This window comes from Pleurodeles waltl, chromosome 1_1 (genome assembly GCF_031143425.1).
Source record: "Pleurodeles waltl isolate 20211129_DDA chromosome 1_1, aPleWal1.hap1.20221129, whole genome shotgun sequence".
Classification (NCBI taxonomy): domain Eukaryota; kingdom Metazoa; phylum Chordata; class Amphibia; order Caudata; family Salamandridae; genus Pleurodeles; species Pleurodeles waltl.
In genome coordinates, this window is record NC_090436.1 from 938469921 (window position 1) to 938494418 (window position 24498).

The 24498-nt window shown below is 41.3% G+C and overlaps 1 protein-coding gene across 3 annotated transcripts in view; it reads right to left on the reverse strand.

Moving 5' to 3' along the window:
- The window catches only part of SEC24D (SEC24 homolog D, COPII coat complex component), a 319615-nt gene that overhangs the window by 220554 nt on the left and 74563 nt on the right, over nucleotides 1-24498 (reverse strand). For all 3 annotated transcript variants that reach the window (XM_069230160.1, XM_069230162.1, XM_069230161.1), the window contains 3 exons: nucleotides 8762-8972; nucleotides 7326-7459; nucleotides 3042-3305 (listed from right to left, as the gene is read on the reverse strand). In XM_069230160.1, coding sequence (XP_069086261.1) covers nucleotides 3042-3305; nucleotides 7326-7459; nucleotides 8762-8972 — 609 coding nt within the window. The remainder of the gene's footprint in view (nucleotides 1-3041; nucleotides 3306-7325; nucleotides 7460-8761; nucleotides 8973-24498) is intronic.

The window sequence follows — 24498 nt, forward strand, 5'->3', positions numbered from 1 at the left end:
TATTCCAAGAAGCTGTAAAAAGTAGCATCAAATTAAATGCATTTTAAGGTACATCTTTTGTTGGTACAGAATGGCATGCACAAACATAGCGAAAATTCTAGCTGGGTACTGGAAATTGCGTGAGCTCCTCCCTTCACATTAGATATATGCCTTATCCAGACCATTATCTGGTAAAGGAGGAAATCGGGGTCTGCACTTTCCTTGTACTAAAATACCCGGATTGCGCAGTTAACCCCTGAAAAGACAGCTTGTCAGGGTTGCCTACATTTCTTGATCTACTTCTGGGGTTACTGTTGCCACTTAAATAATCGTTTTGTCCCATTCTTCTTTTGCCCATCTTAATCATACATTTTGACTCCCCCTCATCTGAATGGCCTAGGACGATCTTAACTGTGTCCTATTTTTCTAAAAATGGCATTTCAAATGAAAAAGATGCTTTGTGTTCTGTTCCTATTGGAATTTAAAAGATTGTGTAATATTAGCTTCTTCCCGACTCTATCAAACGGAAACTGGGAGAGGAGGGACTCGGAATATGCTGCAGTCTTCTGCACCAAGGAAACTTCTGCTTACAAGGCAGATACCAAGGCAACAGTCCCATCTCAGACACGCAGAAGGAAGGAGCTGCTCTACCCAGAACACCTAGGAAGTATATCTGGGAGAAGTCCTTGAGGCAATCCCTTCTTTGAAACTACATATTTATTCCCTTCCCACAGTTGCTGGATGGTCCATTCGCCTGGCCCAGCTAGCCACCACAGGGTTTATGACCTCACCCCACTCCAACATTCCATAAGGCCATCCATACACATAGTGAAGAAATATAAAGTAACCACAACACATATCCTGCAGTATTTCCCATGGAAGGCAAGGCGGGTTGGCAAACTTCATCATTACAGGCAGGTAGAAAGGAAGGGGTAGGCACATTTGCTGTAGAAATATGACTGCACCACTCTACAAAACCGAATCAGTCACCAGACTGGGCAGGAGATATCTGGAAAGTCAGACCTCGGATTGGGTAATTCCAGAGCTCCAGCCAGGCGCCAAATTTATGGAATCACACAAGCCGGCGCAAAGGGTGGGCTAGCGTGAAAAAAAAATGATGTTAGCCAGGTTGAGTGGCAGTATGGGCGAAGGGGGCTTTGCACTAAAAAATGACGCTAAGCTGCTAGAGGCAAAAAAAAATGCCTTTATCCAGCCTAGCGTCATTTCCTGACGCAACACAATCCATACCACATGACTCCTGTCTTAGAAAAGACAGGAGTCATGCCCACCACACCAATGGCCAGCACAGGGGTCCTCTGGGCATGGCCATTGCACTAAGTGCCATGTAGAGGGCCCATTTCAGGGCCCCCAATGGCACTTTAAAAAGGTTTTAAAAATACTTACCTCTACTTACTCTACTTACCTGGGATGGAGTCCCCTATCCTCCGGTGTCCCTCTGGTGGGGGTGTTCCTGGGGCTTGGGGATGGCACCTGTGGACCCATTCCATGGTATCTGACCATGGAAATTGGTCCACAGGTCCCCTAAAGCCTGGTCTGACCCAGGCGTTAAATAATGGTACAAAGCAAGCTTTGCACCATTATTTGGCCCCTCCTCCCACCCGTGCATCATTTTAGCACGGGGATAAATATGGGGCTATGGGGATAGCACCATTTTTTAGATAAGAAGACCTACCTTGCATCTCATTGACACAAGGTAGGTTCACACATCTAAAAAATGGTGCAAGAAACGAGTCTAACGTCAAAATATAAATATGAAGTTAAGTTTGTGCCGCATTTGCGTGAAAAAAAGACACAAAATGCGGCACAAAAAAGTATAAATATGGGCCTGAATGTTTGCTGTGTGCCGGCACTGATGGCGATAGCACTGCCCGTCCCACACTGTGCAGGGGCGCACACAGAGTGGTGGACAGCAGCCTTCGGCTTCAGTCTCTCCTTAGGCGAGCCTCGGAAAGTCTCCTAGGGAACTCTAGGGGAATACGCTAAACGTGCACTGAAACAGAGGCAAACAGCTTGTATTACAGAAGGCACCTTATGCCCCCTCCCTGTAATATCTATCTGAGTCTTGATTGTGTCTTGGGCAGAGATTCAGTCATTTGGCCCCGGCAATTTAAACTGGGAAGTTGAATAGCTTCTATTCTCAACCATACTACAATCACACACAAAAATAAAGAGCTCTGGGAAGAAATGAATCGGTGCAGGCGTGTAGGTGATTTCCAGCGGTGGGGTCCGGTACTCATTTCTGAGGATAGCATTCCTTTTTAGTTCACCACACTTTAACCAGAGCAAGAGAAAGGGAAAAGCATGAAAAACATGAAGAAAGAGAAATACAGGGAAACTTGACAAAATGAATATGCAGGGGTAAAAAAGAACCTGCCAAAGTGAGATACTCTGGCAAGGGTATGGTGGTGGAAGAAAGAGGCAGGAGATAAATCAAGAATTGGCAACCTTGATATTTTGCAACCTCTTCATTATGCAGCACCTATGGTGGACTTCTACAAAAAAGTTGGGCACCTGCAGGTAATAATGTATATTTTGTTTCACAAATTAAGTACTGTGGATGACTAGTTGCACTGAAAGAGAATCATGCACGATTCATTTCTGCGAAGCTGTGCCCAGCTCGGTTTTCAGCCATGAAAACATCATTTGCCTAATCGGCTAATGAGCATCAATTGCTGCACCAAACCAACAAAAAAATGAAAGTAGTTTTCAGCATTCCTGCCCTTTTTTTAAATGTGCAAGTAGCTCTGCCATATGCCTCTTCTGAGTCTACAAAAAAAGAGGTTGCATTGAAATGCAGCTGTGCAAGTAAAACATACTATATGTTTCACTAAAAAAACACAATTTAAAAACCTCCAAGTTGTCTGTCTTCGTAATATACATAAATTGGACATCCTCTGCTTCTACTTTCATTGAGGTTCAAAAGATGAATTGCTTGAACCTGCGAGCTATCCTGACAGACCTCTGTAACGCCTACAAAACACAGCTCACTGTTTTGCATGTTTTGATATCTGCAATACAAAACATAAAGTTACTTTCCTTACCTTGCTGTGGTGGGTAACCAAGGCCTGGGGGTTGTCCACGGAGCTGCTGCTGCTGCTGATGGAAGTTGGCATTCGGGAGATTAGGTCCAGAGAGTCCGTCTTGCATGTGCATTGGTGGTAAGGAAGGAGGCGTGCACAAACCATTCACACTATTTGTCTGTGGTGGAGGCATCTGAGGTAAGTTTGAATTGGGCATCTGCGCTGGTGTGGGCCCTTGGTAAGAACTTGGAGGAGGTGGACCAGAAGGCATCCGTGGAACTGGACCTGTACAAACCATGTCATCATTATCCATGAAAATAGCAACATATTATTTAAATTCCAGGACAACTCAATGTTCTTGGGATGTTGTTTGTTTGCAGATGTCAGGAGGGCCAGGTTATCAACAGATATGAAGAACAATTGTCTGCACATTTACCACAATCGACACAGTCCAGAGGCCTTTTCTTGTTGCTAGCCCTCAGAACTGTCCATCTCAGTAACAAGAGACAAAATGTCTTGCTTGACACTGTTGAATCGGCGTAAAATTTACTATTAAAGTATACAGTGACATCTGAAGCCCCAACTTACACACATTACTTATAAGATGCATTTGCTGGTAATGAAAGTTATACATATTTTATATTTTGTTTCTGAAAATTATGTTTATGAAATACGTTACCCATTTGCCACCTGCAAATCGACATCAAGACTGTCACCTAAAAATGCCGCCTTGCCATGCAAGATCCTGTAGCCTGCAGTTTCAGTCTCACTTTAACCACAGTATCCATCTGCTAAATATTCTGAAAACATTTGTAAATCTTACGCTAGCCACCTGGTTACATGCAAGCCAGCACTCTGCCCTGTAATGTCGGTAAACTCTTTGGGGGATGTAAACGTATGAGCAACACAAACTTGTTAATGTAGCAAATCTAAAAAGTAATGTTCTAACTACACTATGTACAAATAAGACTATGCCAAAAGAAAGGAGGATTGAGTAGGAATATAAACATGTCTGGGGAGAAGCTAGAGATATAATTCATTAAAGGTGCACTAAAAATTGCTATAGATCTACCACTCTAGTTAGCGGAGATAAAAGGACAGATTAATGCAACTTTAAGGATGGTCATAGAGGCAGAATGCTGGCAAATGGAATATATTCCAAAACTTTAAAAAAATAATTCACTTAGATGGAGAAGTTTTTGTGGCCATCAAATAGGAGCGCCAGGATGTGGACGCTGAGGAAATTACTTTAGAGTAAGAAAGCAAGTCTGTTGGGAACAAAGGCCCTCATTACAAACTTCATTGTAATTTCGATACAGGCAGAAATAAGAGCGTCACTTACATATGAATTATAAGTCGTGTGTTGTAAACACTCTTTTTCTTTCCTCAGGCACATTGTGGCAGGTAGCACCTACTGAAATGTGTGTTTGCGGACCAAGGTCCAAAATTCATTATTAAAACGTGAGTGGCCAAAACAAAGAATCCCAGTATTGTTACCTATTCCATGGATAAAAAATTCAATCTCCCTGGGGGCATAAGTGGGAGGGGAAAGGGGCTCTAAACTGGTTTTCTTGGCAAACTAATTTTGAGAAATTTTGCCAAGAAGTTGAGGCGGTATGTACAACAATAGTTCTTCACTTTATTTGGATCCAATGAAGGATTCTTCAGCAATGGGAGGATAGAGACCTTTTCGCATTCAGAAGGGAAGCGGCCTGAGCTAATAATGGTATTCAATAGTGTGGCTGGTGGAGAGGCAACTGTTCCTTCTATATCATTTAAGATTTGTGGCAGGTAGGGATCGGACAGTTCTCCTCACTTCATTTGTCTTATAAATTCTACTACTCCTTCCAAAGGAAGAGGAGAGAACTTACTGAAATCATTCGAATTAGGAATTGCCCAGTTTGTCTACAAGGCCGGGCTTGTGGCCATACAACTGAGGTTCAATTTTCCATGTATTTCCTCCACTTTGTTTTTAAAAAAGTATGCTAATTTGATGCAGAATGGTTGGCTGGGGAACAATGTACAACTGGTGGTTAGGCTAGAAAGCACCTAAACCGTTATAAAAACTTCTCTCATGGAGTTCTTAGCTGAATAGAGTCTTTCTGAAAAATAATTCGTTTTTTCAACAAAGATCAGTTTTTTTTGTAATCTTGGATGTATTGATTATGTCTGATCTTTTCTTCAGTGTGATAGATCCCTCTCCATAATTTATCCTGTCTTCAGCATTACTGTTTTAATTCCCTGAGTTCAGAAGAGAACCAGGATGCTGAGGGCCTACTTCTGCCACTCTTAATAGTTTTAGGAGAAGCAAGCTTGGTAACTGCAGCCCTTATCCATTCAGAATAGCTGCCTGCTGCAATGACTATGTTGTTTGTAGATAAGGGCTAAAATATAACTAAAATATTGGTCAATTCAGCTTTATTGATTTTATTCCAAACTTGAACATTTTTGCCTTGCATAGTTTGAATGATGACAGGAATTAGAGGTGGAAGTTTTAGACTAAAATCAACAGCCTTATGGTCTGCCCAGATGATAGGTAAAATAGCTTCTAACTGTATATCAAGATTATTTGAAAAAAATCCCATGAAGCATATGCCCTGTTAAATGTGTAGCAATATTCAAAGCCACTCAGGATATCAGTTAGCTGTTCAGATTCTTTGTTGTTGGGATATTCCAGCTAGAAATTAAAATGGCCTAAAACTGCAAAATTAGGGTACTACATACATGGCTCCAGGATGTCACCTACAGTATGTAGATAATTGACTTTCAGGCACGGGGGCTGTAAACCAGTATCCCATTAAAGGTGAAGTTATTAGTTAGCTTGCATCTAAACGGCATAGCTTCACAGTCTAACGTAGAAGGTTCATAGGTGACATCCAAATAGTTATGAAAGAACACTGCTAAGCTGCCGCCCCACTTACAAGCACAGTTTAACCTAGAAATAGGGTATTCTGCTGGTACTGCAACTACTAGATCTGGATTAGAGGTCTTGTTCGTCCAGGTTTCAGATAAAAAGGCTCTATCGTGGGTATGGTGTCAATGTGATTAAAGAATTCAATTTTATGTTTAATAAGAGAGCAACTATTGATCAAAGTGTATCTCAGTATGGCAACAGCAGAGTCTAGGGGGTGATGGGGAAAGAAAAACACCCAGGCGTGCATGCTATCAAAATATGTTCCACCTCGCATGCAAAATCACAGTGGCTACAAATGTACATTGTCCCGACCCTCAATGCAATTAAAAATATTACAGGACAAGAGCCTACCTGTGTTACGCTGCAACAACCATCACATACTGTGCTTTAGGGGAGAATACTGGACAGGGGTCCTGGTGCAAGGTGCATTCCTAACATGGACAGGCATAGACGGGCTGGTCTTTGGCACACCTTCAAAGGCTCATTAAATAAAGAGCCCGGACAAAAGACTAGACCACCTACCAAAGATGGCGTCTAGTTGTGCTCACCCCAGTACATGGCTCTAAACACAGCTGAGGGAAAGTGCGAGTGCAGGGAAAAGGTATTAACAGCATAAGGTGCAATGTGCAAGAATTCAATATATATATATATTTTTTAATTAGTTTTAAAAACAGTGTAGTATTTTATCACCCTCCATCAAATTCCCCTTGATCAGCACTATTCAGACCAACTGTCGCGCCCAAAGGCTCATTAAATACAGAGCCTGGACGAAACACTAGACCACCTACCAAAATGGCATTTAGTTGTGGCTCGCCCCAGTACCCAGCTGTAACTATGGTCAAGGGAAAATGCGATTGCAGAAAAAGGTACTAATAGCATAAAGTGCAACGTGCAAGAATTTAATAGGTTTTTAAAATTTTAAAAACAGCATAAAGAATATTTCAATCACCCTCTGTCTAACTCGCCTTGACCAGCACTATTCAGAATAAATGTCGCATCCAAAGGCTCATTAAATACAGAGCGCAGACAAAAGACTAGACCATCTACAAAGATGGCATCTAGTTGTTGCTCACCCCAGTACCAGGCTCTAAACATGGCCCCAGTATCAGACTCTGAACATGGCCGAGGGAAAGTGAGAGTGAAGAGAAACAGCATAAGGCAAATAACAAAGCACAATGTGTATGAATTACATTATTTGTTTTAATAAATCGTTTTAACCAGTATTTTATCACCCTACGTTTAACTCCCCTTGCTCAGCACTATTCAGAGCAGAAATAAAAAGATCAGATACCTTTTAGATTCACTGAAAGAAGAAAGTTGTCAAGTCAACTACTAAGGACTAGAACTATGAACATCAAAATCCACAACGTAAAAGAGGAGTAAAAGCTTACCATGACTGCTTATCTGCATAGTGCTGAGCTGGCTGGTCACTTGCTGTGCTGAGGCAGTAGTGGAGTATGATGGAGGAGGGTTGTAAGGTGCATAGGAAGGCGGTAAATTGTTGACATGATTTGGTCCAGGAAACCTAAAGAAAGAAATATTCATAATTATGTTTTAACCGGCCCTAAAATGATTATATTACAATTCATACTGGTGTTTCTAGGCAGAAACACTTGACTTTTCACTTCAGTCGATGCTGCAGACAGAAAGCTTTGCCTCCATTTGGTTCCACAGAGGTTTCATAAATATTATGTATTTAGTGGAAAAAATATAATTTTTTTAGAGCGGGAAAATGTGTAAACAATCAGATTTACATATGTGCGCATGAAAAGGTCATGGCATCCTAAGTGTGCCATACATTCTACTTCACACGGATACGCACTGCCAAAGCAGGCCCCAGGAAAGTAATCATCAGGATCCAAATCCGGGTAGGGTCATCCCTGACCCCTCTACTGGCCAGGCAAGCAGTGGAGATGTGGTCATCAATCCAGCTCTGCCATATTTATTTGCACCCCTTGACGGATCATCCTAACAATTTTAACCCTGACACCCTCAGGACAGAGGTCTACAGTCAATAGCGTTCTACTAAGTACATCCCAAGTGGAGGAGTACAGCCAATGACTACAAAGGAGCCAGCCATGCCTTCACTTCCGCTTTTTCCATCTTGTGTGAGATCTCTTTGTGGTACCCATGTGCTTCGTTAGATGGAAACCTGTGACTGTTGTCCAGGGTTCGACATGCAATGTGTTTTTTTTAAACTGCCATCAGTTAGGGCTTCACCTGTGTGCCATCAACGGCTACAATAACCACACTCTTTCAACAATTCGGGAGTCACTTGTGAGTTTATGCACCACCACGCTGTTAAACTGTGAACTTGAGGTTTCTGTCACAAAACCCTTTCGCGTGCTCCCCAGTAAGCTATAATACCATTGAGGGGACCTTGGCCTTTATGGATGACATGACTTGAGCACGGACAGCATTCCATGATCCTTTCAAAAGAAGACTATGAAGTACGAGGCTCAAAGCACTTTTTAAACTGCGTAAAAGTGCTCTCTGAAATGTTAAGAGCTTTCTCAGCCCCAGGGCAAGATACTTTCATTTTCTGCCTCTCTATACATAGGATAAAAACCATGAAAAGTGATGCATCTACAAATACGAGCAAAGCAGTTTGCTTTTGGTAGGTGCACATAAACGTCCAACGCTTTGAAATGGGACAGAGAATACATGCACCTGTGCAGGGTAAAACTCAAGAAAAATACTTCCCACAAAATAGGTGCAGTGAGACAATAGATCCAGAGGTCTTTTCAACTGTCTTAGTGCAACCATAAGTCTATTTACACTTTAACAAATGAGAAAACATGTTTCAAACTGACACATGCTACATTACCTTTGTGGTTGATTTGATGAAATACCGGGACCATTCTGTAGACCATTAGACATAAACTGGTTGTTGGGAGGAGCAGGAGGTAGAGAGCCTATGGAACCAGGAGGCAGGGATCCCATGGGACCAGGAGGTGGGGATCCTATGGGACCAGGAGGCAGGGATCCCATGGGACCAGGAGGCAGGGATCCCATGAGCGCAGCTGATTTTGGAGCAGCTAAAATGAAAGAAAAGTTTGAGGATGAATGACAAGATAATAGATTCCACACTAAGTTCGACTTAATCATATAATGAAGAGATTTAAATTTGGAACTAATTACCATTTCACAGTTACTAATATACCTACGGTAGCTACAGAAAGGGGTCTACATATTTACATTTATTCTGAACTTTTTTCTGGAAATAATAACAGAGAAATAAAATGCCAGCGAAAATTAATTTTGCTATGTTCTTTAGACAACTCAAATTATTTTTACTATATTATTTAAAGTCTGGTAAGCTACTACAGAAAAGCAAATGTAAATGTTCTGCAAGGAACGACTTACTATGACAATTAAAACATTCAGGCAATTAAAAGAATTCACAATCACAACTGAATAAGTACATTAAATTATTTTCCCAACAATACAGGTCACATGTCTAATTTAAAGATATGTTCAGAGAGAATATTTATTACGATTTATTTACTTCCTCTTATAGTTGTGCGCATGAGTTACAATTCATCGTTTGTGGACCATGGCCAACTTTGAAAACGTTATTCAAACCATGAAATCAGAGCACTCTCCAGGGAGCGTTCATTACCATGTTGTGATGCAGGGTACTGCAAAGCAATTGCTCCAGAGCAATAGGACCACATAGCTCAGTGCAGTAGGTTGGTAAAGGATCACATGAATATAAGGACAGCGCTATTCTTTGAAACGCGTCTTAATGTCTTAATACTGAATAAGTAAAAACCAATCGCCTACCCTTTGACCATAGTTCCATAATCTGAGCTTGGTTCACAAACTGTTTTATACATTGATGGTCAACTAACTTGCAAAAACTGTTCCCTGTGAGGTTAAATTTGCAACAGAATCTGGACTGGCAGAACTGTACCCTAGCAAAGTGTTTTGATGAAGACCGAAATACCACCACTATTTGTGAAACTGTGTTAGGTGTGGATTTGTGAGCATTCCTAGTAGGTCTACCAGCAAAAGCAAATGAACATGCACAAATGTATACTTCTAAGGGTACTTGCACATCTTTTGCAGGTAGATATCCATCGACTGGACATTTATAGAGTGAACACTCTGAAAAATGTACATACAAAGTCACCATAGTGTCCATGGCCACCGCAACACAGGCTGAAGCTAAACTTCAAAATAAGACTTGGCTGTTACCTCATGCTTTTCTGCCCTTTAATATACAGACAGATATTGCTAGAATGTGTGGCTCAATGAAGAGTACTATGAAAGTGAGTATCTGTTTTTACTGGGTAAATCCTTTATGTCATAATGATGTGCACCCTGTGGTATTATAACACGAACAAACTAATAATCCAAAAGGAGAAGGAAGAGACCATAACACATGGGAGGGGGAGCACAGAGAAGTGAGATGGCTTTGAACACAACTTTGAATAAGCTAATATGCCAGGCATTAGATATGACACAATATGGGGTGATACAGGTTTTGCTCAATTGTTATTAGTCCTATTAAGGATTACACAGGAGATGGCACTGGACATGGGATGCTAGAAGGAGACCGAGGACCTCTGATCTGGCCGTAACATCTTGGAAACCAACTGCTAGAGGATAAAGCGTTGTGTATGATATAAGACAAATTGAGAGGAAGGGGGAATTAGGGCTGGATAACGTGCATTAACAATAGCAAAAGTGAAATAACTCACTATTAAGAGAGGAATGTGTTTTTAAGGCGTTGTCACGCTTAACCCAAGCAACCTCCCTGATTATGCAAGGGCCCTTGAAAATGCATGTACTCCTGCAGGCATCTTGGCTTTAAGACTACACAAACAGCAAATTGAAAGAGAAGGCAGACTAACATACACAGTAAGACACCCAGTGTAAATGCTGACAGGCTTCTAGCACATGGCCAAACTTATCCAGCCTAAAGACAAGTCTGACAAGTCTGACGACCAAATTCAGAAAAAAACTGCACTTTCCATTTCGTCTCCGGAGGTGCCCCAAACAGCATAAAGCACTGTAGTATACTCTGGAGAGTATCCCTACTCTCCCTACCAGGGCTAAAAGATTATGGGGTACAAGCGGGAGGGTGCTCTAAAAGACTCATCTTGAAAGCAGGCAGAAACTACTGAGTTCACCTTGTGCAACCTTATCAGTTCTTTTTCAAGCAGGAATCCAAGAACTTTAATTTTATTCATAAGGCACAGTGGTGGGCCATCTAGCCAGCCCAAAAATGTAGGACTCCAAAGGCTGCCCTGATCAAGAACTAGAACAGTACTCTTACAGGCATTGAGCTTCAACAGAGAGCTAGTTTTCCCTGCCTCCATTGCATCAAGGAGCTCAATAACCAAACCAAAGGGCGGAATTACTTTCCCAGCAGAAACAGCAAGTCAACTAAGATTTAGAGAAGCTTGACACAATATTTCGCATCAGCGGAGTCTAAACCCAATAACGCTGAAATTCGTCAGAGGGTGGGCTTGGTAGGACTGCTTTAAAACAAAGTCAGTAGATTCAAAGCAAACATGCCGAAAAAATGAACAACCTTGTAACATGGTGAAAGGACCAAGTTCCATAAAACTTTCGTAGATCAATTACAGAGATGTGGAGACGACAGCCCTTACAAAAGGTGATATGAACTTTGTAAAATTGGGAGCAATAATCAGATCTTCCATGAAGTCCATGAGTAGAAACTTATGGGCTTGTTTATGAAAGGCTTGAGCCGCCGAAGCGTCACTTGTTGTGACACTGACAGCACAAACCTCTTAACCATATCTTTGAGGTCATGCAAAGACAATTTGAGTGGATTTGAATGGTGTCATAGATATGGGGTAAGGCAAAGCAGCGCAAGTAGTGCACTGCCTTACTCTGCACCAGGGAGGCATACCGTGGGCGTTGCAGTAGGATTTCCCACACAACACTCATGGATTGTGACACACCCCCAGATTTACTTAATCATGTAAACCTGGGGAAGTGCCACAACTTTACTCCTCCCCATGGGAGGCATTACAAGGAGAAATATCTTCATTTCTTCTCGCTTTGTCCTCTTTAGGCATTCTGCAGCACACATAGAAAGAGGAAAATGCCTCTCTGGATTGTTTTAGTACAGGGAGATGCCCCTTTCGGCACAAAAACAATCCTGCATGTAAAGCAGACACCCTTGCACCATGGTACAAGGGTGCCCGCTTTAACGCTGGGCAGCCAGAACAGCACCAGAGCAGGGGCAAAGGACAGGAATGAATGATATTGCATTAATACGGTGCATTCCTGTCCTTTCACATTGGTGTAGGGCTGCGCAGCAAGAAGACTTCCCATGCTACCCTACACCAATTCCCCAAAAATAAGCCCCTAAATGCTTTAAGAAATAGCTGGAGAGTTTAGTACTTTTTAATGCTTGGTGACTGTGTCATCTGGGTAAAAAAAGATGACTCCTTTTAGTTGTGCATACAGTGCTCATACACTTGCACGGATTATAACTGTACCACAGCTACAACACTTTTAGCTGGGGTTCAGCTGCCATTTATGCTGCTGGTGCAATGCACCGGAGCTCAGAGGGTCCCACTACAACAAACCCTTGAGCCCTACACGGGCAGCTAAATAACCACGCTGGCGTTCTAAAGGTAAACGAGCACTAAAGATGGTTTTACATTTTGTTTTTATGTTGCCACATTTGCTGTACGTTGAAAGAAAGTGTTCAAATGCCAATCTAGTCTTCTGACACGCTGCTGCTTATTCTTTTAACAGGAAGACTAGTGTTTACTTTTCTTTCAATTACTGCAAAGTGTGAGGATTTTTTAAAGTGAACTACATCTTGCTGGTGTGAAAGGAAAGGCTTTAGGGTGTGGTTTTCTTCTGACACAACATTTAAATACCTATAAATGAACTGTACAAATATTTCAAAATAAATCAACAGGAAAGCACACAAGAAGTGTTATTTTCCTAACTCCAAAGTGTGACGGAAACAAAGATTTTAATAGGAGAAAACAAAACAAGACACTTTAGTTGGTGATGTGCAAATGGCAAATATTTGCTGAAACCCACTAACCACACATTATTGTTTGTGCACTGTATATTTGTATCCCTAATATTGATGTCTGTGCAAATGAAGAGGTAATTCAATGGAAAATATGCTGCCTGTGGCTTGCACACCATGCTTTAGTAATATATTTGCGCCAGTGTGCCCCTAAATGCAACAGCAGCGACATATCCCTCTTCTTCTGAATGGGCGTGACTCATTTGTGGTAACTGATTTTTCAGAATTCACTGGAGTTCAGTGATGTAGCATCAATGGCAACACTACCAGTCTGAAAATGATTCCAGCACCACTGCTTACTAGGATCACAGGAGCTCTTCCAGCACTGAGAGCTTGCTGTTAACACCGTCCCATTCCCTCGGCTGCAGCCGTCAGACTCCAAGCCCCAGAATCTACTGTAGCACCTGTGAGAGCGTGATAAAGGCCTCAGTGCACATGCACTGAATGACGAAACAGTGCACATGCTCACTTTTGTAAATGCAGATTGCGCCATTCGGCCATGGCTGCCAGACGCCAGCAGAGGTCAAAGAAGAAGTTGTTCCTGTGGTGCTGCTGGGTGGCATCTGAAGACAAGACAGTCACAATAATCACTGTGTTCAGTCTGATGGGTGGAGGGCAAAAGATGGCAGTTAGTAAAAAAACACAGACTTAGGACAGAGTGCTGGAACTGGGAAAATTAACGATTTGAGTGTTGTTTGTTCGAATTTGTGTTATAAAAATGCACAGGTAACTTTAAATAACTTCTTGCGGATGCTAACGCACAATTTCTCCCTAGTAAAACCAGAAGTAGAAATAGTTATCATTCTGAGACCTGTGCAAACGGCTGGAATCTCGGAAAATAAGATGTTGCGCCCCAGAGTGAGATACTGAGAGCAGGGAATACAACCTAGATGTAGAGTACTGTCTAGTAGATTATACCACTGCATTGAGAGGAGTTGATTAAAACTGAATGTTTTTAAACATAAACCTAGAAACATTCATGCCCCCACTAGGTTGTCAATATCATTAGTGAGCTATGACACAAGACAGTTGTCATATGACCCTACGTGTGGGCTATATTCTTATTTTACACAGAGCAACATTAGAGTCTATTAAGTCAAATACAAGAGAGATTTTTGTATAGCACACATCCTCAAATATCTCAAGGTGTTCTCATATGCAATAATGAAAAAAAACAGGAGTAACGCGAAACTAAAATGCCCAGGATTACACAATTTGTTCACACAGTGAAGCCAGGATTGGTCACAAGTTTTCTGGTCTCACATTGTGTAGTTCAGCCACAATCATGGTATCCCTTTCTCGCTACTGTTTGACATCAAAGTTTAATGCTTTGCTTTTTATTCTTGGAGCACAAGGTTAGAGCTTGGCTAGCAGGCAGAAGCCACAAGAAAGCTCAGCTCATTTTTGACTCAAAGGTTCAAGAGGACCTCAAGCTGAGTAAGAGCCATGCAGTTGGCTGGAACTTTCAGTGGCTAACAAACCCCTATACTTTACTCTGGTTATTCTGTGCCTGAAATAAGCGAAGATCCTGTTGCCAGTAAGATACACTTCTGTATGTGAGGATATCCTATATTACACTACTGATGCACACAGTCCTGGACTGCTAGTGCAGATGCTGTTCATGCTGCGTGCATGCGAAGGAAGCTTGCACGGTTTGTGACCAGATCGGAATGCGGTGGGTGTGAGGGAAGCATGCACTCCTGCCTGGTGCGGTACACTTTTTGTTTGTGGAAATCTTGCTATGAGTGTGGCTCAAGTTTGCACACATACACCCAAGAGTTGTTCCTTACACTTGCACCAAATCTGAAATATTGATTGTTCATTGTATCTACAGGAGGGGTTAAATGGTGCTTCCCACTGCCATACTTGTTCCATGTCTTTCAAGACCCTTGCGATGGCTCTGCAATACCACACTTGTCCCATGTCTTTGAATGAAGGTTGCATTGGCTGGCCCCACAGTAACTTAAGCTTGCAACAGCCCTGCATTATCATACTTGTTCCATGTTTTTCAGGGAAGACTGTGATGCTCTTGACCAGTGCTGTATGTCTTATGTGTGTGAGCCAAGGACTCCCTGCAGTCCTAGTCCCTGTGCTCTATTTCTGAGTGTTTTAGATTTGACCAAATGACTGTGTTTTCTGTCTCACCAGCTTCCTGTTTTCTCAAAAATGATACATATTCTTGCTTAGAGAAAATTGACTTTAGGTAAGCCCACTTCAGATAGTGTCATTATTATATTAGTTCAGCCCTTCAGAACAGCATACATGCAATTGGACAGTGGATCAGCCCTCTTCAGCCAAGGGTCAATGTTTGGCTCTGCCTAGTAAACAACCACTGGTCTATAGGAAGCCTGGCAGTCTGAGTAATAGTATTTTGCCCATTTAATCTTCGTTACTCCGGAGAAGTCCGCCCTCCGGAGATATTTCCTTTACTTCATCCCTAGCATCTCACCAGCAAATGCAGACTAGTGCTAATTGAGTAATGAGAGTACCAACATTCGCCTTCTATTGCTACTGGACCACAACTTTCTTATTGAACACTGCTGGAAGCTTCAAAACCATGCCACCATCTTGAAACCATATTCTGCATATCATTTTTTTACTGTTCCAAGATGGATGACAGACCAGTGTGAATCTTTACTTTTTTTTTTATTTTATTTTTTAAAACACATGGCTTTCACAATTGCATTTTCTTTTGGTTTCTTTATTCCTTTATTTTTGATGTTAGCATATGTTTGCACAAAAAAAACCTACCACCTTGTTTTTAGAAGGCAAGTGAAACTTTCTTTTGATGCCAAGACTTCACTGCAAAAGTCATTAAAGATCAGACTCACATATCTGCAGTGCTTGTCCAAGTGGGGCTTATGTGAGAGTAGAAAATCTCAGTGGACATTCTGGCTTCGGTGTAGTGTAGCTCAAGAGCGGTGAATTACACTGTTGGATTGATGCACCAGATACTCAACCTGCGTCTCCTATGTCACCATCTGTCCAAATTCTGCTCCTTCATAATGAGCGGTGTACATAAAAGTAGTGTGCTTGTGTGTGTGCAGGATAGCCACCATGGTTTGTGAGTGTATTGTTAGGGATGTGCCTGTGTGAATGCAAGATTAATATTGTCTTTGATGAGTGCAGCGTAAGTGGTCTACATGTTGAAAGTTGTGTCTGGGTTACTGCAGAGTGAAGCATATGCCTGTGTGAGAGGATCATGAGGGATGAGCCTATGTAAGGACAGCAGTGTGAGTGGGGGTTCCGGCATGTTATGTCTTTGTGTGCACGCACTTTACAAAGGCAAAATCTATTGGCTTTGTTTTTGTTTTTAAGGGTAATGGGTTTGAGTTGCAGAAATTCAGGGTAGGGAGTGGAAATACAATAATAGTGTGTGCATGAGAATGGAAGTAAGTTTTGATATGGCAGACGCAGACTCTACCGGAGGCTGGGGAGTTTCAGTGGCAGCTGACAGTGTCGGTGGTAGATGTCTTCCTAGGGAGGGGGTCAGTTACTCTGCTTGTACTAGTATCCAGGGCAACATAGCTACACCACTGACGTTTAGGGCTGATCAGGGCAAAGAGTGACAACATAGGAGGGATGGAATCATGCCCCAGGTGCAGCTCAAAAGGAGCTAGAAATACAGAAATTTCAACCAGAAAAATGGTAATTTAAGGTGCCTTGTGCAGAGACCCAGTATCCTCAAGGGAAATAAGAAACATCATAACATGGCACTTCAAGAAAAATGAAGAGTGGAAGTACCAGTACTTACAGGTAAAGTAATAGTGAAAGCTTCAGATCTAAACAAATCACAACACCTGATATTATAAACAGAAACTTTCAAAGGTTTAGAAAAAGTTAAAAGAGGTGAAGGCTCAGCTAGCCGTGCTGAAAATGAGTTGAACAGTACATACTCTCCAACACTACAGACAAGTTTTCAATGTAAATAGCAATAACAATTACCAACAGGACTAAGGAGAATGGGAAGAGTAGAACTGGAGAATTGGCAACTAACTTTAATTGACGAAAATATAAGGTACATTTAAAAAAAAAAAAAATGTGTCAGGCACAAATGAATCAGGGCTGAATCGTTATATAGACAGGACGTATTGCTGGAGATACCCCTAAACCTGAAGACGAAGTTTGAAAAGTCGCTGTATAGGGATGAAATCTCAAAGGCGATCATATCCATTAAATCTGGCAAGCTTCATGATCTGGATGGGTTAATTGTCTCATTTTGTAAGAAGACGGATCAGACTTATTTAAGTCCTTAGAAAATCTGTAAAACTCCTTTATCCTAATAGAGGAGGTATCTGGCTACATGTCGGAACTGACAATTTCAAGAGTGGCAAAGGTAAAGGTGCTTGCGTACAGTGGTCAATGTGGGTCCAATACTCTATATGAAGACAATGGCCTCTACTCTGTAGCAGTTTCTCCCATACTTAATTGACCAAAAATATGATTGATGAATTTCTCTGTGCTAGACAAGGATGCAATAGTACTAGAAATTTCTTCAACTTATTTTATAAAGCTAGCCAGGAGGCAAGCCTTATGTGCTGGCCACTCTGCAAGCTGTAAAGGTTTGGCCTGTGTAGAATGGTCATTCCCCAGAAGGTCCTGGTCAAAGCAAGTTATGTTTCCCCGAATGGAAGGCTACTGGTAAATTGCAGACTAAACAAATTTGATCTGATTGTGTTGCTTGCAAAGGTAGTAGTCATTAATTTAAAGGCCCATGGAGAGGTAAATGATATAGCAATACCAAATGAGGAACACAACAGGCTATCTGCAGATGACATCATGCTGTCCTTAAGCAACACCAAAGGATCTCTACTTACATAGTTCAGATAGATATTACTGAAACATAAATTATTGATCTGAATAACTAGGGACAAGAAAGGGGGAAGAGATAATAGGAGTAGTGACTTAGAACCAGCGGAGGAGTCAATGAATTATGGAGGGTAAACATAACAAGACCCAGTTACCCGAAACTCTTTCAAGAACTCATACTTGGAGATAAGTAATGGAAAGGCCAGGGCATATCCTTATTGAGAAAATCAGCAACAGTAATGATAGCTATCCTGGCAAGATTGTATTTATTTCCCAAGCTCAGTCAATGAAGTTACACTGTAAATTACTCAAACATTACACAGCCAGAAGCTTTAATTTATCTGGAGAGTTACAGAGCCAAAGAAAGCAAAAAAAGTATCCACAGAGGTGGCATAATACAACCATGGGACTCTGGGAAGGGTTGTTAAGGACTGGATATCCCGGGATCCTTAAACGTATTTGGTATTACTGAAAAAAGTCCAGTGGTGAATTCTGTAGGCAACTACATGCCTTAGGGCAGGATCACCATATGTTAATCCAATCACAACAATCTTTTTAAAATGATGGAATAGGATTACTCATTCACTGTCACTAAGTATGCACCTTGCCTCTTTTTTGTACACTTACATGATGAACCCTGAATTCAACCCCTCAAGGTATGGGGTAACATTTAAAACATGTAGAGTGACACAAGGCACTTTTAAAAGGACTCTTGCATAAAACTAATGTAACATGACACAATGTTGCTGTATAAGAATCAATACAATTTTCCAGAGAAGCGCCAAAAGTACCTTGCGGCATATGTGACCAGTAAATCCAAGGTGATAGTTTGAGCAGGGCATTTGTCAAGTGTCCTTACGTTGTGACTCATCCAGAGTTCCTGAAACAGTAGCTTTCCAGCTACAATGGGAGGAGCAATTGGCTGTCAAAATGAAGAGGAAAGCAAAGAGGTCTCCACAAAAGCTTGTTCTGCACACTTTGGCTCTCAATAAGTGGCCCCTGGATTTAAATGTGGGATAATGGAGTGACAGAATCTGTGAAAATACAAGTTATTTCCTCTGGAATGGAGAATAATAACTGGACCTGGGAACAGTGTGTCGAAATCTGCATTTCTTACTTCTTTTGGTGAGGAACAAAGTGCCTAAATCTACCAATATTTCCTATCCTCCTTGAAGCAGGTGTTGAACATGTGGAAGCTATGTTTAGGGGCAAGGTGCAGAGGGCGGCAGGAGCAAAATGGGTTACATTATACCAGGCAGAGTGTTTGCTGATCTGCCCATATCCCAGTAAGCAGGAGGCCGGGGGCAACTCCCTTCAGCACCACACAAGGCTCTGGGTCCGGATTTCCAGGTCCATTATTACCCAGAAATATCAGACTTCTCGGAATGACACTCCATGCCACTAGTAATTATTCCATTTAAGTTTATCTCTAAAAAGATTGAAAATATTAATGTTTTTCAATCCCTTACACCTTTTACAAAGCACAAAACATTGTAATTTGGCAGCACAAATGCAAACTAGAAAATATACAGATGTTCATAACTTACAATTATTCTCAGCAATATGTTCTTTACTAATATTTGCACTTATGACGTGTGCTACAACGTGGGAGGTGGAAATGAGCATCTATTGCAATTTCATCTCATGATACCAATGAGTGGATTGATGTTATAAAGACCTGCACATTTTTATATAAATTATAGGCCATCACTTGGCCATGCTTGCTAGTGCTCTGAAGATTCACTAAGAGTAGCATCACAAGTAAACATGAGAGATTTGAAGTGTCTGGTTTCTCTCCAAAGGGACAAAGTACACATTTTCGGATGGGACCGAAGAAGTGTGGGCTTTGGTCTTCAATTGAACACTAACGCATCTGTAAAATAGACATAATCTGCATCAGAGGGACCACAGTGAAGGATGCACTGGGAATAATTTTCTTAAACAAGCAGTGGTTGAGTATGTTACAACAGATGCCCCAAATCCAATTCTTGATGTCTACGCTGAAGAACCAGCAACAAATACTCTGACTTGCTTGTCCCCAATGACGAATTTAATTACACCTGTATGCAGAAATTAGACCAGCTGGGCATGTGGAGGCAAAGGAGCAAAAAGAAGCAGATGAAGAAGCCTACAATCCTGTCCTGGATTTAGCCTAGAGCCTGTTGCACTCAAAAGGACATTTTTCAATTCTCTGCACTTGAGATTTACTTAATGAAAGTCTGAATTTTTCTGATCCCTTCGTGATCTTAACAGTCCCCTTGGACGTATTCCTTACCGAAGAATCTGTATATTTGACATGATCAGTTTTTTCAGTTACTTCTCCTTGGTGATTTTTCTGCCACTTTGCAAGTCTGTGTGGTTCTTTTTGGTGAGAGACACCAAGAGAATCCCCAATCTTTGACTTAATCTAATTAGTTGTCTCTGATTATACCCCTTTGTGAATTTTGGAAGTTCATCGAAGATTTTCCCGTCCTGATGATGGTCCATGAACTAGGACCAAACATTCAAATTTTGTGGCTGTAGTTGTATAATCTTGTGTAAACATCAATTCTCAACTGTTTATAATTAAGTGCACATAAAACTGGTTCACAGAACAATATGTTACTTGTTTTTCACATCACATTTGTATATTGGTGGGCCTGGATTTGTATACTGACTTTTGATTTTGTTCAAATTTATTTATGGTGTAATTAATAAATGGAGTTAGTTCTGTCATCTTCTGAAATTTTTCTGATATAATTCTTTATATGACACAGACTGTTGCCAATCCTGACAGGAACACAGACGTAAAATTTGTACCAAAGATGTAGAACATGGGACCATCTCACAAGGATACTCTCATCCAACATGGGTCACATTCTTTAAACTTAAGTTGTTCCATGTGAAGTCCAGCTAAATATGAAAATATTTTACGAAAATATGCAAGGCAGCCCAAATGGCCAAAATATTAAATACACTGTCTCAGTCTCATCTAAGTAAAAGAAACAACAATGTCATGTGAAGAATGCTTGAATTTCGATCATTCAGTGGCGATCGTTTGGGCCGTATTCCAGTCCATTGACTTATGCCTACTGTGCCACTCTAGACAGAGACCAACCATATGCAAATCTATATTGGTCCTGATGATATAATGTTAATTTGTGATTCTCAATGGAAGCCAATATGCAACAATTTATTTCTCTTGGATTTGCAGCTGAACACTGGAAAAATTGAATACATACTTAGTGGTTCCCAACCTTTTGACATCTGTGGACCCCTACTTTATCACTACTGGAACCCGGGGTCCCCCCACTGAATCATTATTGGAATCCGGGGACACCCTACTGAGTCATTACTGAAAGCTGGGGACCTAATCTGTTAATATTGTTTAATTTTCTAAGCAGTCGTGGGCCCCCTGAAAAGCCTTTGCGGACTCACAGGGGTCCCCGGACCACAGGTCGAGAACCACTGATCTAGGAGATTAATAAATCATTTTTATGATCATCCTGAAGCAAAAGTTAATGATGAAAGCAAACATTTATAGAGTTTGTTCTGCAGGAGTGCCCAGATAAATGCTAAGGATCCACTAGCTCTCTCTTTCAAATACTGTGTTATTACCCAGACCAGGGATATAAGGCTGAAGGCAACAACAAACAAATTAGATTTGCTTTAAATTCACACTCAAGAGTTGGTTATATATAAAGTGTTAAAAAGGAGAATGTGCTTGTGGAAGTGGAGGTACTTTTCAATATCACAATCAAATAACACCCATACGGGTAGCTTTCATGGCAATACAGCAGCTAAATTGAAGGATAGATTGCGTTAACACAACATAGGAGGCCACCTCTTATCAATAACATCGTCAGACACACTATTTGAGGAAACGCATAGTACTATAACCATGTACCTCTTACACAGATCGAACCCCAGAGATTCTAATGTTCACACAAATTAGGATAAAATGGAGGACACTTGGAATCTCCTCATATTCCACAGATTCACTAAGGTGGAACCTGCACCATGACCTTATTAGGGTCACCAAGTCCACTGCTAGCAGCCCATGCAGAAGCCTGATAGCGGACAGGGTGGAGGTGGTCGGGGGGCAGGTTGGGGGTGATTGGAAAAAACTCCAGGTTTCTCTTCAACCATTACAGTGCACACCTCTGAAGGGCAGCACCAGACTCTCTCTTCTCTAGACTGCTCATAAGTCTGCAGACCTCCTTCTGTCTGTTTGGAAGGCTTTTTACACCTGAGACTTGAAAAAAGTCTTCTGTTCAATCTGCGGGTACCTCAACCTACTTTTGTAAGGGCCTTAGCACAATTCCATTCAGACTACAACAACGTCATTCAGGACTTGGTGGCACACCATTTCCTTCACTGGAAGGTGAAGCTGAATTCGGTTTATGGATTAATGCCTGGCACGACATTGCTTTGATCAATCAGGGCTATACTTTCTCTATCATCTGCTGACCCTCTATGTACCTGCCAGATTCTTGAGATCAGGCACTCTTGATTATGAAAGTCTGAGTTACAGGCGCTAACTCTGGAACTTCCTCCCTTAGGACATCCACCACCTATCCAATTAGCAACAATTTACAGAGAAATACTAAAGGCCCATCTCTACGGATAGAACATCTACGTTCTATTCTGCAATGTACTGTGTTGGCATCTCTAACTTATGTTTGCATGATTTGTTTCTTGTACGTTGCCCACTTAGTGCCTACTACCATAATAGCATGTGGTGGTATTAGTAGTAGTAGTAATAATAATAATAATAATAATAATAATAATAATAATAATAATGTTGGACTCTTGCTCCAGGCAAGACTGCTGGTTTAGGGATGACAGCAATTTTGTTTGTAGGCGAAGAGGCCAATCCTACAACAAGTCACAACTGTCGGCCCAACCCTCCCAGCTCACAACCAGAACCCCACCAAAAACCCAAACAGGAAAAGGTGATTTGTGGCAGCGTTTACGCATGGACTCAAGAGTGCAACATCTCAGGGGAGTCGTGGTTAAACGGATAGTACCCTGAGCAACAAGTCTCAGTCACCCACAGGCAATGAAAGAGATGTATTAAAGATTTTAATAGGTTTTGTTAACAAAATTGCAATCTACTGTAAATTGCATGGGCTGCAATGATTAGGATAATGAACAATGCAAGAAACAGAATTGTAAAAACGAGTTGTGAGTATAAGAGCAACACCCACCATCTTGCAAAATCATGAAATGTGAGATAACCCTAAAACCCTAGCATGATGAACCTAATCTCTAACCTAAAGAGAGCTGCCTGTGTTAAACCTAAGCTGCCAGTACTGTGTCCATGAGAAACTTCCCCCAACCCTTGTTACCTTGGAATGAGGTTTCTACATCAGACTCTGTGGGGACACGAAGGCTGGGTCTGCATCAAAGTGATGTGTAGCATTGATAGCATTGACGGCATCTGGTAGGAACCCTTCTCATAATCTTGTCTGTATGCGATGTAGTTATACAGATCTTGTAGGACCCCTGATGCTGGTATGTTCCCAAACAATAGATAAGAAGGCATGCTTGGGGCAGCAAATATATAAACAATTCCCTCCAAAAGTACATTATGTTCCTGTCACACGTAAGTGTGAAAGGGACATGGTGTGAATAACTATGTATATCACTTGTCTTTGACGCTGATAGTGACGCCTTCACAGAGTGGCACTGGTAACGTGAAATCAAAACATCTTCCTAACTATAAACATAGCAGTTATCTTGGAAGAAATATTTTAAAAAATGAGCTAAAACAGAGCAGGCTAAGTAGGTTAAAAGTCACTAGGTGACGGGGGCACAGGCCTGCAAGTCAGAAAGCTAAGCTATCTCCTGGTTATTTTTTGTATTATTTGGCCATTGTGCTCATCTATACACATTAGTGTTTCATTATCATTCGGTGTTCTTAAGGAGAACCGTTGTGTTTTGTTAGAATTAGTACCCCGGTTCTCTCTTTCCAGGGTTTCCCTTGTCATTTAAACTTCTAGAAAAGCTTGACAAAGGCAAGAAAAAGAATATCAGGACTGAACTTCATGCTCACATGCTTATGGAGTACCTTAAGGCCGGAACAATACCGTAAGGCTTAGTAGTGATGAACGTTCCTGGTATTTTCAGAAAGGACAAGACATTTCAAGGTGGTTTTAGTAACATTTCCACCATCTGGGGTGGAAACAGCACTGGAACATGCCATAGAGGAGTTAAAAGAGACAGAAGCTTTAGAGAAGGAACTTCTAGGAGGTGACAAGTAGCAGAGGCAAAACAACTGTTAGATAATCTAAACAAAACCATTGAGGAGCACAACAGATTTGAACTGACAAAGAAGGCAGATAAAGTCACAAAAGATATTAGGAATTTCTCCAAAGAGAAAGCGTACCCTTACTTAAGGGAGGAATACTACACTATTGCTTCGCCGCAAGACAGACTATACATTTGGGGAGGATTCAAGAACAAGCTGTCACTTTCTTGGACTCCTCTGCAGGGTCAGACGATGCAGACACCCAGGTCAGCCTAAGTAATACTAGTGCGCACCCAGGCCAGCGTGGTCAGTTTTGGTTTCCTGTAAACATATGTGTTCATTTTTTATATTTGGTTCATGAACACTTTGTTGTTTTTTCTTGTTCCTTTCTTCACATGGGACACTAAGCACATTATGTATGTATTATGAGAAATACAATGTTTTTTGCACACAATGCTTCCTTAACTGATTTCTCATTTTCCTTTAAAAGTTA